Genomic DNA, 16688 nt, shown 5'->3' with positions numbered 1-16688 from the left:
GTCTAAGAATAATATAAGAAATATATAAGTATAAGAACACAGACTGGTACACGCCGATGGATCATTATGGATCTATCTGGACGACTGAGGGATTAAATAGATATACAGCCATATGTTAACATAAAAAAATTACAACAATATATTCCATTGTCTAAATAAAGAGTGTTTTTTTTTTTTTTTAATTATCACTGCGGAATTGCAATTGGTATTAAGTATCAAGTCTATTCCTTAGTATCAAAATCCAATTTGAAATTTAAATATCGTGACAACACTAATACCCTTATCAAAAATGCATGTCTAATCAATAAGCAATAATCATAGACTTAGCTCAAACTCTATTTCCAATCTCTTCCACCCAAATGTACTTTTCAATTTAAAATCACATAGGTAGAATGAAGGTCGTTGCTTCAGGATAGGTTGCTGACCTTGATGTATTTCAATATTGGCAGTGACAGTTCTATATAGAGATTCAATCATAGACATTGCCTGAGACCTGAGAGATAGAATGACCTATTTTTCTGCACTACATGCCAGTTGTTAATTTTACCATGACAGCAAAACTTTGCTGTCTCTGAATGTTGTAGAAAGCCACTTATAAACTCATCATGGTGAATAATTATGATGCTCAGAATGCAAAAGGTAAGTGAGAAATATCTTTAGACCACTGCAAATTGTTTAAAATGAACTAGCTCTGTTTTTCACATTTTGAAGTTAAAGTCTTACAGCTTGTATAGTTGTCAAAAGTATTGTTGAAATAAAATCAATCATAGTGGTATCAGAATCTGTTTTGAGTCTATTCCTTAGTATCGAAATTGAGTTTGACAGCTTTATCATAGTAGTGACAAGACTAATAGCTTCCATTGGCCAATCTAATATGTTACATAAAATCCCCCACATAAATTATCATTGAACCCATAACAAACCCTTGATGACTATCGGCTCTCTCAAACTAATCAGTGCTGTATAAACGAAGAGCCTCCAGCCTCTGTCTCTTTCATCGCATGTCTCCTGGAGCTCAGTGACCTAGTTTGGGTTGATCTGCTCACTCACAACAGGAGCGAAGGACACAGGAGGAGCAAAACAGATGGACTAAGTACACGCTTTGTAATTTGCAAGATTAAAGTAAAAAAAAAAAATATAGTACTGACAAAAATAAATAATAATATCTCAATTTGTCTGGGATAATTTCATTAGTGTTGTCACAATACTAAAACTTTAAACTTGATTTCAGTACTAAGGAAAAGACTTGATACTCAGTACTGATTTCAATACCGCGATGGAAATAAATAACACTCTTTATTTAGACAGTAGAGTGTGATTATCAACATTAAATAACAGTACTTTCATTTATACTACCATATGACCTTAGATCTTTTTAATCCCTCAGTCGTCCAGGTAGGTTCCATAGTGGTCAATCGGTGTGTACTAGTCTATGTGTCTTATACTTGTTCTTATATCTATTCAGGAAAGGTTCATTTGAATGTGATTTTGTTAGTATTGACACCTGCACAATCTAGTATCTAGTTTCAGTAGTCGTTTTATTATTGATTAGTATCTGATTTTTGATACTTCTGACAACCCTATTGCTTGGTCAGTTTTAATGTTATAGAGTGGACAGCGGCTGATTACTGTCACATATCACACATCTCTCCTCTGCATGGCGAGAGTATATGATCTTGAAGGATGCTAATGACCACTGTCCCTCTCTCTCTCCTTCTTTCCCTCCAATCTCTCAGTGTTTCTCTCCCTCCCAAACTCCCCCTCTCTCTGCTTGTGTTATTATGAATGATGCTAATTAGCCCCTGGTTTCACACATGCGACGCTAACGACCCTGAAATAACTGGACACACGCTGCACACAGCCTCCCTCTCTCCTCCCTCTAAGAACTGTTTCTGTGTGGATGCTTATGAGTGGATTTGGGGGTAGCTATGGGTAGATGTCTCAATTCTGCAGAAAACATTGCTTTGACATAATACTTAGAACAGCTATGGGTCTTTGCAAAGATAAAAGATAAGTCTTAACACAAATTATAAGTATATTCATATTATAGATTAAATTCCTTTGAAGTGTATTATTAGTGATTCAGTATACTTACTTAACCCCATAGGAAAATAGAACATTTGCATTTGACCCATCCCACCATGTGGTTCAGTAAGGTCACTTTACTTTCAATACATTTGAAAATTTCCCAGAAGAATATAATGTGCTTAAAGCCACAGTATGTAACTTTTTAGTCAAATAATAGTACTGTTTTAGCATGTTTTTTGTTTTTGGTTGTTTATTGCACACAATGGGACCTCACTGTGACCAAACACGCAACCTTATTGTGAGTGAGCTTGCATCTCCATGGATCTGACTCTTATCTGATCTGGAGGAAGGTCTCCTTCTGCATGTTTCCATGGAAATGTTGTTCCTTTGGCTATAATATTCCACAGTATGGCATAAAACCTCTCTCTATGGAAAATGTTCTAAAAGTATGGTTTTAATGTTATATTTCCATGGAATCATGCAGGTGACAGCTACAGAAAAGTTAAATCGTGCACCTACAAGTAACCTTTTGGACTTTTGTACATTCATTGGTCCAATGGAATCACATGGAGTCAATAATTTGTTGACAAGGAAAACACTGTCCATGTTTTGACTGAATATTTATCAAACAATGAGAATGTGAACTGCCCCTGACCCACTGTTGGTTTTAATTTCTTAATTCAAGATAAATTATCTTGATGTAGATATGAATAGTTTATAGATTTGCAGTCAACAATAGACATTTTGGTCGACTTGACAATCGATCTGTCGACTAAACAGGGGGCTTGGCAAAGGATTGTGCAGCAGTTTAATTAATACCAATTGTGATTGTGCTGTGAATGGGGAGTGACTATTGATCAGTGTGTCAAAAACAAAAATGAAACTTAAAAAAGCATGTTAGTAGTTTGTTTTCAGTGAATTTAGCAATTTCAAAAGAATAAAAGGTAACGTGGTGATCTAAATATGTTATGTGTAATTAATGCAGCACAGAAGTAAAATACCCCCTCTTTATAAAACTCACGATTCATTCCTAACTCTTCAGCTAACTCACTCCATATCGTCTCCTTTATTCTGTTCAATAAAAATGCGACCACAATAATTATTTGACTAATACAAGTTTTGGTTGACTAAGAGACTATCAACTGATTTATCAACTAAACGACTAAAGGCCCACAGCTCTAATGTTTGCAGTATAAAGAGGCAGGTACATTTAAGTTGTGCTTGAGTGTGGTTAGTTACCTGCGGGGCCAGTTCTCCGTTGGTGATGATCTTGGCGATGAGGCTCCACTTGCGGTTGCTAGTGGCATTGTGGATCATCTTCTTTCGAAGCAGTTCTCCCACAGACACATACTGGAAACCATATCGCTCAGCAATCTTCAGACTCTGGGTGCCTTTACCACTGCCCGGACCACCTGAGGAAACATATGTACACGTGGTTTTACACACAAATTGACAGTAATCAATACTAAAACTAGTGGCGAAACTTGATATTTGAGCAGGTATCGCTACACCCATGGACGACTATGGAACCTACAGTATACCACCACAACTGAGGGATTACACAGGTAAAAAAAAGTACTATAATTTAATGTTGAAAATCACATTCTATTGTCTAAATAAAGACAGTTTTTTCCTATCACTGTGGTATCAGAATTGGCACTGAGTATCTTCTATCACACAGCAAACCCAATTTCAATGCTAGTCGCTTTTGTTTTTAAACTCAAAACAGTTGTTTCCATTCATATAATATTTTGGTTAGAAGTGACGTCTAATGTGTTTAATGCATTTGTGTCCAGTGACCTTTTTTAGTATCGGTAAGTCCTCAAATTAGTATCTAGTATCAGATTTTAAATATTTTTTAATAACTGAAACTATAGCACGGTACATCAACTATAGGCAATCGTTACTAAATCTTCAGCCCAAAACTATCCTACATATGTTAATAACAGTATTTTCTAGTTCAGTAATGTGTGTTTTCTGTGTATAGATGCATGTACAGAGGAGAGAGGAGGAGGAAGAGGAGGAGGAATGTACTGCTGTTTTCAAGAGAGGCCCAAGTGTGAATTCTGACGCTGTGACAGAAGGACAGTATTAAGAGTGTGGGGGTGTGTGTGGTACTTTCTGTTTATTAGAAATGTTATTAAGACAGAAGCGGAGGAGACAGGAGCAGAGGAGGAGGAGGAGAAGAGGAGGAGACAGGTGCAAGGGGAGGACACAGATGAAGAGGAGGAAGGGCAGCAAAAGAAACAGGTGCAAAGAGGAGCAAAGAGAGAGGGAGAAGTAGATAGTAGATAGGAGTAGAGGAAGAGACGGGAGCAGAGGAGGTGGCGGGAGCAGAGGAGGAGGCAGGAGGAGAGGAGGAGGTGGGAGAGGAAAAGAAGACAGGAGCAGAGGAGGAGAAAGGAAAGACAGGAAAAATTATATGCTAGCACCAGGTTACATGTTATTAAATTGAACTTAGGGGGTAGGTAGTTATTAGAGTAGTGTAAAAAAGTTCCCATGATGCCACTGGGACAGCCCCGGCCTATTGTCAACACAATAATATCACAATCACATTCTAGCAGAGATAGCAGAGTTGTATTTTTGACAATATAGCCTAGATTGAAGTTAACAGGTCCAGTCAACTCAGGTCAATTTTCGTACCTGGTAAAGCACATAGGTCCAAAAAGAGCACGTGCACTCATTGGCCCAGTGTAATAAAAAGGAGTGAAAGTTCTTGGAGCAGAGGAGGAGGACACAGGAGCAGAGGGGGAGGTAGGAGCTGTGTTATTATGTGACACTGATTGTGGTACAGGGAATGACAGGAGCAGAGGAAGCGACAAGAGCGGGGGGGATGAAAGGAGCAAAGGAGGAGACAGGCGTAGTAGAGGTGACAGGAGTGGAGGAAGTAACGGGCGCAGAGGAGGTGATAGGAGTGGAGGAAGTGACGGGAGCAGAGGAAGCGAGAGGAGCAGAGGAGGTGACAGGGCCGGAGAAGGAGACAGGAGGAGCAGAGGAGGTGATAAGAGGAGTGGAGGAGCAAAGGAGGTGAAGAGAAAGACAAAGACAGAGGGCGTGAAAGGAGCTGAGTTGTTCTGTGACTGGAATCAGGTGCAGAGGAGGAACCTGAGAGACAGGAGCAGAGATGTTATGTGACTGTGATCGTGGGGGTGACAGGTGCAGAAGAGGAGCAGAGGAGCAGGTGAGAAATGCCCACACTCTGTATCACCACATCACATCCAGATTTGTGTGAACAGACTGACGAGGAGGCGGCTCTTTGGTAAACACTAAGATCATGGACAATATTAAAAACATTCTGACTGGGTTTTAGCTAGCTAGCTGATAGACAGATACTTTTTCTTTGCAAAAGTGGGGAGATGTGTATACAAGTCTCTTTTATGGCTAATTACTGGTACAATGCTATTTATATGTTGCAGCTCATCTCTTTTAATGAAAGTCTATGTAATTTGGTTTACTGGGATTGTTTTGCATTATTTCAACCTTAATTAGTGGAATAAAGTCGTTTCAATATTTCTCTGTAGCAATATAACATGCTTCAAAATGTGTTATCATGACAGGTCTAGTAAGATTAGTAACAGTGTGCATGTAAACATAGCCAGTAATATCTCAACATAATATAGTCCGCAGTACAGTGAGACAAGCAGAATGAAAAACATGACATTGCAACAACTGTCTGAAAGGGAAAGGCTGAAAATTAAATAGACTGAAGCAGACAGACTCCTGCTTCGAGCCATAAAACATCTAAATGTCAAAAGGCTGTACTCATGTAATGTTTTTCTGAGTCCACCGGCACCCGAAGGCCCTCAAAACCATGGAACTATTCGCCCATTCACTGCCACATAATCAGAAACCAGGGAAAGCCAAAATGAGAGTAAATGTGAGTGACCTTCAACCTACCTCTTGAGTTGCACATATAAAATTCCCATTCACGTTTTCCATAGGCACAACATATAAGACACGGCATACCTGTCTTAAAGGGGTATTTTATTTCTATGAGGTCTTAACTGCTAACACTTAACCATTTAGATCACCACGTCACCTTTTACTGTGGGTGACACAGGCTTGTGGGCTGAGCATTGGACAGTCCTCATACTGCTAAATATAAAGAGGGTTCGAAAAGGGCCCGGGAGAGATTGCTAGATCACTCAAACATGCATGGATGACCTATAAAACCTCTTCAGGCATGTTTTTCAAGAGGAAACAATGTCATAATATAGCAGACAGCTCCAAAAAGTCAATTTTGCATAGTACCCCTTTAAGGTTTTAAATATGTTTTTGTTTTTTGGAATAAAATAACCACTTTATGGAGGTTAGCAACCACAGCATGCCTTTAAACTATTAATATTTGTAGCAAAAAAATTCCACCTTTTGTTATGGACCCGCATTACAAAGACATCTTAATTTTTATCATCGGTGGAGCTCCATAGAACCTTCAACCTCCAAACAACCAAGCCAAATCTAAAAATAGAAACTAAGAATCCTGTTTTTCAAACACCGTATTTTAAATTATTCAATGGAACCTCTGCAGCGTCGGTGTGTTGTGTTCCCGTTAAACAAAGTGTTGCTGCGTGAGACAATGGAGCATCGTCCTCACCACAAAGACACAATCTGTTTCTATGGTGATGTCAACCACTCTGAAAACCTCCAAAACGAGATGAGAAATCGGAGATTCACTCTAGCCACCTGTGGAGAAGCCATCATAAACTGTAACAGAGCAAGTTATTTAAAAAAGACATATTTTTTTTCCATTTGTACAAAGTTGATGGTGTGGAATCCTACGTGTGTCACTGATGTACCACTGGTGGTGAAAATGGGGGGCAATCAGAGCAATGTCTTGAATACAGGAGAGTAAAAATTACTCAAACATGCATGAATCACTCTAAATACAATTTCAAAAGGGTAAATGAGAAGAAGAAACTATAACATGGTTAAAAGCTCTAAAAAAATGATTTTACATAAAAGGTCTCCTCTAAAGGGTCTGCTTTCATTGTTCAATAATCAGCAAGAGTGTTTTAGAATGCTAGTTGTTGCTAGCTTTACGTCACGGCTAAACTCCACTCCTGAGAGTTTTGAAAAAGCCAAATATCGGCAAAATTTTCAATACTGGACTGATACAGATATTCTGATATCACCACTATTGCCAATAACCGATAAACAATCACTCTTCCATAAGGCTATACACCTTTGCCAAACACATTCACACTTTCTGCGCTCAGTTTTCCATCACTACACAGCTAATAAACATCGCTGTAAGCAGCCTCATCAGAAGGCTCACTTCTCGATTTAAAAAAGTGGGTTTGGAAGTTGGCAAATGTTTCGTATCCAATCAAATGAGAATTGTGTTGTTTGCCTTACCAAACAGAAGCCAATCTGCAGACTTCATTTGCCAGATAATCAGAGAGCTGATAAACCACCTGGTGTTTCATGTAAATAGCCAAGAATGCTCAAATGGCCAGTTTACCACAGCTGTTCTATGTCGCAATATAACCAAGAAAATACAAAATAAACAATAAATAAATTATAAAATCAAATCAATGGAAATGGATACATTTATTGCCATTCTGTGGAACATTCAAGGTATAACTGATCCCAGTAAAACCAAAGCAATGTTCTTCTCCAAGATACAACCATCAAATATTGACATTAGATTCATGAACTGTCCAATTGAGATGGTCAGTGCACTTGGGACTATGGCTAACAGATGAGCTCAAATTTGATAAGCAAGTGGACCGTGTTTGCAGGAAGATAGCAACACAAAACTCATGGATCTACTTTTGCATCTGTATAAATGTTGCTCTCAATAGAACACCAACACCTAGAAAGACTCCAGCAACAAGTCATCTGTGTGATTCTCCAGTATCCATACGCACAACCACTCAATGACAACTTCATGTTGAAGCTGACCCCACTAAAGGACAGGAGGAACTTCACTTTTATATGCTATGGATAGAAATGACTTCACAAAGCACTAGCACCACAAAACACCTGAGCCCTCTGGCCAATGTGTCCAACTATTACAACTACTACTCTCCCAAGACAGAATAAAAACCCCACCCAGCCTAGTGTACAGCATCCCATCAGTCGAGCTTTCGATTGTCTGCCTTTTTATATTCCTAATAAAACTTTTAGATCATCTGGGATTACTCTGTTTCAAGAGCTGTGGAGAATTGACAAAAAGAATATTTTTGACCTAATGCTTTAGTACTTTTACAAGAATTCTTATATTACTGCTTTAGGGCACGACTATTCTTCACCAAGACAGAAAATAAAAAAGGCAACACAATAACATCTCCATGGAGACAAGCACGCAACAGACCCCACCAGAACAAAACAAACACAGATTGCACCTTTTAAGCACTGCAACCATGATGTAGAAGTGGTAAAATGACTCCTAATATTCCTGTTCATCGCTACTTGAAATTATACATAGCTCAACATTATAGTCTTCGCTACATTTTTGCAGTAAATGGAAGTTATACAAGGTAATATGTTTTCAATGGATGAACTAGTGCAGCTAATAATAGTGATAATAATCTAATGACAGCAAATACTTACTTGCATACTTAAAATTGCAATTAATTTTGTTTTTAATCATAAAAAATACATTAAAAACAGGGGCTCTTGATGTAAAATGTAAAATTGACTTTTTAGAACTTTTTAACATGTTAATAGTTATTTCTCCTTCTCATTTACCCTCTCAAAGTTGCATTTGGAGTGATTTGTGCTTGTTTGAGTAATTGTTAATCTCTTTATTTTCAAGACACCATATTGCTGATCAACCCATGTTTTCACCACCACTGGTATACACCAATTGCTCTCTGCTTGCTTGGTTCTCCAACTTTATTTTCTTAATCAATAATACACATAGGTTCTTTATTGTGCTGACGTTTATGGTGATGTCAGCTCTCATTGGGCACTGCTGTTTTCTAATGCAGCAGTCAGCTGACTTATTTTAGATGTAATTTTAACATAATAATCCACAGGTGTCATATATTATAACTAAATAGCAGACACAAGCCCAGTACGTCTACTTATCTCCTTGGCGATAGCAAAGTTTAATGTCATACTGTGAGACATCCCTAAAAAGCAATAATAGAGAGACAAACAGGTGGGCGATTTGTCTGCGTCTGTCCATTATAGCAGCTCCAGAGCTAATTTACTACATTAAAAAACTCTTAGACTTGACCAGGCAGACCATAAGTGCACAATGTTGGGGCAGCATGTCTTTAATAGCTTTCTGGCCCTTCAGAGTTTGCTGATAGAAAGATATGAAGAGAGAGAATGGATATACTGCTATGTCTGGACGTGCATATGTTTGTGGTAGATGTCACACAAGAATCACTCGCAGACACTAAACCAGGGCTGCAAGATTAATCGTAACTGAATCGAAATCTCAGTTTGAATGATTATTAGTGTTGTCACGACAATAACATTTCAAACTCGATTTTGATACTAAAGAATACACTCGATAGTCAATAACGATACCACAATAATAATAAAAAACCCTCTTTATTTACAGGGCTACAAACTGAGGCAAAGTGATAAAGGTGACAGTCTAATTACCCATCTGCTATTCAGGAAAGGTTAATTTCTATCCTCTGAATGTGATTTTTTTAGTATCAATCAAATGCTCAAATGAGTATCTAGTTTTGATATTTTGGTATCGATTAGTATTTGATTTTCAATTCTCTTGCCAACTCTAGAACCTATTGGAAATTATCTCGTATCCTGCAGTTGCTATAAATAGTTAAAGATAGTGACCTTTCTGCAATGCATTGTGGGATTAGCTCTTAAACAATGGGCTGTTGGTGTTTTTTTTTTTTTTTTTTTTTTATATAGTTCTCCATGATCTAGCAATAGTCACGTACGCTATGCTATTTTTTTCTCTTGGCAGTTGAAGATCTGCCTGTTCCCAGTACAGATATATTGTAAAAAACAGCTCCTTACGTCAAAATAAGTCCACTTTGTGCTGTCTACATCTAATAATAAAGCATTTTTTGTTGTCTGAGAAAGGAAAAAAGCAGGTGGTGGACCCCCCTTGAAAAGTTGCCTTGCCACCTTTAAATCAGGGATGCACCAATACAGCTTTTTCATTTCCAATACTGATTCCGATACAATAGCTTTAAGTATCTGCCATTACCATAGACTGTATAAAGAAGTGGACTAAGGGAGTTCGGCTCTAGCCAAATGAAGCTCATCGAGGCTAGCGGTTATAGCAGCGAATTTGGAGCCAAGTTCAAGATTAGGAATTCCGTGTGCGAGTATCATAGCAATCTGGAGCTGTCTTTTGAATCACACCGCTGGTTTAGTAGGTAGCGGGCGCTTAGCAACGCTGTGAATCAAACCTGTTGCTAATGTTAGCGGGAATAGGGAAAGAAGACCCCTGATTTGCCTTTTATTAATGTTCACATCTTGATTTACGGACACAATCGTGAAATACAAATACCAGGCTCATGTAGACTGGGTTAATACGAATATTTTAAGCCCAAAATAACGAGCCTGACAGCAGCAATTACAGAGAGAGGGGTGATAATTTTCCAGAGTACAGTGAACTGGAGCCAGAGTCGATGGAGCCAGAAGCACTCCCATGATCACTTCCTATTTGGAGGTTAGCAGGTTAGCTATGTCCATTTATATATACAGTCTATGGCTGATACCCATTAATAGACTTATCATGATAAATACTACTTACTACAATACTTTTTCTTTGTACTAATGGGAATTATTTGGTTAATTTTCTGTACCACAACGAAATTTGAGCAGTAGAAGGTCGAATTATGACATCATTATAGACACAAACTAAGTACTTAAATGTTGCATTCTCTTATTTAATTATTGCAGCTCTTATTTTTTAACAATTTTGTACATTTTGAATACTTTGTGGAGGGTAATATATCTATATTTACTCCAGCAATATATCACACTTCAAAATAGTTATCATGACAGGCCTACCCGATATAAACCAGTACCAGAGACTGAAGAAAGCATTTATGTCCTTGAAACAAAAATAAAATAAGAACAGGTCCAAAGGTCACGTAGCTGTTATTTATCTCTCAAGTAACCACAGATCAACTTTGTATAAATAAGCGTTCAAGCATTATGAGACATTCTTGGCCAACTATGACCAGTGAATTCATATGTCCATCCAGTATATTGGCTAAACCGATGTTTGGGAGCCGATATCTGATCCAGCAAAATTTCAATATCATAGAATCAATTGGAAAGTTCGCAAGTAAATGTCAATCAGACTGCTCCTCCTTTGTCCTGTGGTGTAAATAAATTCTTATAATCTTAATCAGTTTTATCTGTTGACCAAAACAACCAATGCACTGACCCCTTTAGAGGTCTGTGTTCTGGTGTAGCTCGGTGCTTGTGCTGCAGCCTCCCTCTCTCTGCTCCTCTATACGGGTGCTGTGCAGACATGAGACTTTAGAGTACACCCCGGTTTGTTCACTAATGTGAGACGGCAGTGTCTCTGTTTGAAAAGGACTCCCTCACAGAGCGGTGTCTAATGGACTATTTCTGACCCAGTAAACCTAAAATTAACCAACATTTAAAAACAGAACATTTTATCTGCACAGGTCACCATAGCAGATATTACTCAAGAAATAACAGATCTGACAGAGGAACTGGTAAAACTGTTGTAGGGCTGAACATTTTTTACAAACATTTTAGCCTCGAGATTCAATTACACAGGTCACATTTTAAATATGTCTAGGGCATTAACAGTTAGGAATGAAATATTAACTAATACATGAATCTTAAGAATACCACATAATGTACCGGTAATGTGTTTTGCATTATATTTTGACCTTAAGAGCTACTTATACATTATATCTAGGGATGCGCCTGTACCTATACTGACACCAGGTATTATTTTTATAGGATTCGAATACAATAGTGAATTTTTTTTTTTTTTGTAGGATTCTTATGATATAGCCTCATTCTTCACAGAATACTTATTTGATGGCCTGTTTTACATTTCAATAATCACTGTATTTAGGTATAATTCTTATATAAGCAGCTTTAAGCATCTTACTATTTACCCTTTAATATTTACTACTACTGCTTCCACCATGGCCAAACTTTGACCAATGTGGACATGTTATATTGTCACTGTTTGAAATCCTGTCCTGTTCATTCACTTTTGTTTTTCAATCAGTCAAACTAAATCAAAATGACTTTACTTATTAATTAGAACTTCAGGTGCAAACAGGGTACCAGTGCAAATAGGGACACAGCGCTTCCATCCATAAATAAAATCAGCACATTCACATTCATTAGCACATGTCAGTAAGTCACAATGCATGCACAAGCAAAGAACTGGTTCTTGGTATCAGAGCACATTAATGAGTATGTTTACAAGCATCCCTAAATATATCTACTCTAGTGAGACAAAATTAGCTCAAATTATTGAAAAAAATCTCTTTAACTGTTAAAACAAGTCTTAGGCTTCTACACTCACAAAGTAAATGTGTGAGTTTTTGCCTTTGTTGCTATAGATAACAGTTTAGTTTATGGAAATAACTTCTTTTACGTCTGCCATATCTCCTGTCCATGTCCAACCAGGACATGAAATTATAACTTCACCAAAATTAAAAATCTAGAGAAAACTGGCCAAGATTTTAAAGAAGACCTATTGTGCTTGTGTCATCACAATATTCATCTAAAAGGACTTAATCACCGATTAAGAAAATCATATTGGAGAACAAAGGAAGTGCCAGTGATGGTGAAAACAAGGACTGATCAGCAATATAACATCTTGAAAATAAGAGATTAAAGAGTGTTCAAAAATGCACAAATCATTCCAAATACAACTTAGTAAATAGTGAGGGGAAGCAACTATAACATGGTTAAAAGCTCTAAAAAGTTGCTTGTGGATAATATGTATGCTTTCATTATAATCTTAAGTAACACTGCCTCAGAGAGAAACAGGACACTGAATCATGGACTTTGTTTAGCGCCAATATGAGACTCAGAGACATGAGCACTCAACACAATGTCTATTCAAGTCTGTCTATGCTTATGCTCAAGAGGAAGACCAATTCAGAGACATGCTGGGCCAGGTATATTGAGCAGTGCATCACATTAAGCTCCTATAACATGCGCAGACCATGGAAACAGAAAAGTGTGTGAAGGACAAACCCTGCAACACAAATAGAAGAACTGTCTGGAGGTGGCCCTGCTTCGATTGTGCAAGATATCAATTCACATTTACACCATTGAACCATTTACCTTTACATACACATCCCAGCACACATAGATCCCGAAGAACTGAAGGGTGATGTGCCTTGCCCAAGGACACAAGGAAGTGCAGTATTTTTTCACGTGATGCTAGAATCCCAGTTTAACATTGAGTTGAAGGACAGGTCAGAATTCTATTGAAATTTGTTAACCGGTTTATTGGTTAATATTTCTTCAATGAAACAAAAACTGGCAAAAACGTCAACATCTTCTATCAGCATAGATAAACAAAAGTGAAATTATATTTTTTCACCATGATTTATTCAACCCCAAAGATCATTCTCAGTTGAAAGGACTCATAAAAGGGGAGTACTGTGCAAAATAAAATTTTTGGAGTACCATGTTAGAACATTGTTCCCTCATCAAAAACAATATGATTTATATGTCATCCATGCATGTTTGAGTAATCTTGCGATCTCTCCCAGGCACTATTCAAACTCTCTTTACAGTTATAAATATACAAGTATGATACAAAACAACTTTACAAACCTGATGCTTTGTGGAGTAGTTTAATTATGAAAATTCACCCCAGCTGTAATGCAATAGTGCTCTGAAGGAGGAGTGACTTAGCGCACAGTGAAAGTGACATTTATTAAACATGCTGATACATTGTTTTCGGTGAATAGAGCTTTTGTAAAACAATAAAAGGTAACATAGTGGTCTAAATATGCTGTGAGTTAGTTAATACCCCATAGAAGTGTAATTCCCCTGTAATATGGCAACTTTATGGAGCCAATCCCAAACAGATAATGATAAGGTAAGGCTCAACATTTGTGGATGATTAACTATTTCTTGATAAAACAGTGAATTTACCATGGAGTTATAGTGGCCCTCCATTACAATTTATGACATAATAAAAATCTAGAACATGCACAACTTATTGTTAGAGTCAACAACATCTGGACATAAGTTTTTGTGATAGAACTTCACTTTGATTATGTATGTATCTAGAGAGATTCTTTTAAAAATAGCCCTCATTACATAGCTTCACTGTCACCATAGCTCTGACTGTGCAGCTGCCAGTCTTCATTCTGCTGACTAAAGTCAGGTTAATGCAGCCTCATCATGCTAATCAGATTAGACCAATGAGTGTGTCTGACATATAGAGTGACATCAAACAAGATAGTGTATGCACAACCAATACCAGGGCCGTGTGCAAAATACCAGGAAAAACTACAGATTACAGTGTTTTATTTATAACGCTGGTCTGATTTAATCTACGGGGATGTGAGGAACTGTGTGTGGTAGTTTCAGAGATTTCAGAGCTAAGGACCCAGCTAATTTGCAGTTGTCGTTGTCCAGTTTATAAAGTATCTACATTTAGCAATTGCTTTACTCGTATCGCAATATACTAATGCTAAGTTAAAGTAAATACCAGTAAGTTGCACACATAGAAGAGGATGCATTGTTGCTCAAGTCAAGGACAAGACTATGAGTTCCTGTGGCCCTACCATTGCACAGGAGCTAACAAAGTTAACACTACGCTGACAAGAAGATCCTCTTGAGTGTGTGCGCAGACACACACACACTCACTTATACACACTATAAAAAATACACACTCCTGAGGGCTTTCCCCTCATCCTCTCTGGAGGCCCCTTTTTGCTAGCTACTCTGTAGCTTTACCTATTTGAAATTCAATAAACCCTTTTGGCTTTACATTTCAGACTCATGGTCCTCTTTGACGCTTACACGGGAAACAAACATCCTTACAAGTATAATGAAACAAAGGAGGATCAATATATGCAGATCTTAAGCTATGTTCAGATCACAGTGTCCAAACCTAGTTGGACGCCTTTGCAGATGCTTGAAACACTTCAGCAAAGGTTCAGATTTGTCAAATCTAGCATTTGACGTCCGTGGTCTGAACTTGATACTGTGTGATGAACCCATCACACAGTGTCACACTTAAAGGGTCATTTGAGCAAACTTAGTCTAGACCAGTGGTTCTTAACCTGTGTTTGAACCCTAGGGGTTCGGTGGAGGTCAAGACACACACCCGACTCATATGATTTGCGGACTGCGAGTGTCTCCAGAAGGCCGTGTCCCAATTTGACAAATGCACCCTTCGATGTGCCTATCAAAGTACCCGCCCGACCTAAATGCGGCGTTCTTTGGTGAATTGAGACACAGCATGAAACACGGCCAGAGTGATACCCCAGCGTTGACAGGGAGTATCCCGGCGACAATTGCGCTCTGATTGGTCATCTTCGAGGGACCACGGAAGCACATTACCGTAATGACAGTAACATATTTAAAGAGCCTCATGCCTCTGCTTTGACATGACGTTTGAATTTACATGAGAGCACAATTGGTTGCGGAGTTACGGTGTGTTAAAATGTAAAAAATAATAAACAGCATAAATACAATAAGTTCATTATTATAATACATAAGGTTAAAAAAATTTATAATTTCAGTATGGTAGTATTAAAAAAGTTGTTGTCATGTTGTCATGTTGTCATGATGCCTGTAGTATCTGTCTCCCTGTGTGCTCCCCCCCTCCCCTACCTGTCTGCTTGGAGCTGGGCGGAGTTCCTGACTCCTCCCGCGTGCACCTGGAGCGCATCTGTGCAATTACCTCCACCTGCTGCCGAGTATTTGAGGGCTCGGCAGAAGACACTCGGGGCCAGACCGTCTGCGTATTCCTGCTCGTCTTCTCCCTGTTTCCAAGACCGTCTCGGACCAGACGCTCGGGGCCAGACCATCCGCGTGTCAACATTCCTGCCCTCGCTCGTTCCTGCTCCTGCCTCTGCGCTCCAGCTCCGGTACAGTCACTTCTCTGTCTTGCCTCCTGTTCCATCTTGGTCTCTGGCTTGCTTCTCGCCTCCTGCCCTGGCTCCCGCTCTCTGGACTACGCCAGCCCGGCCTGCCCCGGTCTCGTCCCGATCCTGTCCTTGCTCTGCACTACGCCCGTCTGGTCTGCCTCCCGCTCCCTGGCTCCCCGTGTGTGTTAAATGACTTATTAAAGACTGAAATTCACCATTTTGTAAATAAACACTGTCAACTTGCCCCAAGTCTGCACTCCTTGGTCCGCACCCGCACTAGCCGTTACGACACATGTCTTTGTGAAAAGGTATATATGTAATGCATTGTACTGGTTTTATTCTTTGAACACAGTGATGTTAATGCCCGATTCATTTTGTGCACCAGTAAAACATACATATGTCTTGAATTTGAAAAAAAAAATCATTTTATTTTTCAATAAAGAATGGTTCGGTGAATGTGCATATGAAACTGGTGGGGTTCAGCACCTCCAACAAGGTTAAGAACCACTGGTCTAGACCCTGTACAGAAACATTGTATAAGCAGCTCTTGAGGAAACATTTGTCAGCTGCATGTTGTTTGCATTCAGTTATAAATTATCAAATGTATTGTAAAAGAAAAACTCAACTCTGTCAATGGAACAAAAAGTTTCCTTT

The 16688-nt window shown here is 38.6% G+C and overlaps 1 protein-coding gene across 1 annotated transcript in view; it reads right to left on the bottom strand.

The window, feature by feature from the left end:
- Positions 1–16688, bottom strand: part of ak5 (adenylate kinase 5) — a 118232-nt gene that overhangs the window by 87210 nt on the left and 14334 nt on the right. Inside the window, exon 4 of the mRNA XM_033983151.2 lies at positions 3268–3440. Coding sequence (XP_033839042.1) covers positions 3268–3440 — 173 coding nt within the window. The remainder of the gene's footprint in view (positions 1–3267; positions 3441–16688) is intronic.

The sequence above is a fragment of the Periophthalmus magnuspinnatus genome, chromosome 17, assembly GCF_009829125.3.
Source record: "Periophthalmus magnuspinnatus isolate fPerMag1 chromosome 17, fPerMag1.2.pri, whole genome shotgun sequence".
Lineage (NCBI taxonomy): Eukaryota > Metazoa > Chordata > Actinopteri > Gobiiformes > Gobiidae > Periophthalmus > Periophthalmus magnuspinnatus.
The sequence above is the reverse complement of the archived record's forward strand: the minus strand, read 5'-3'. Positions and strand labels throughout refer to the sequence as shown.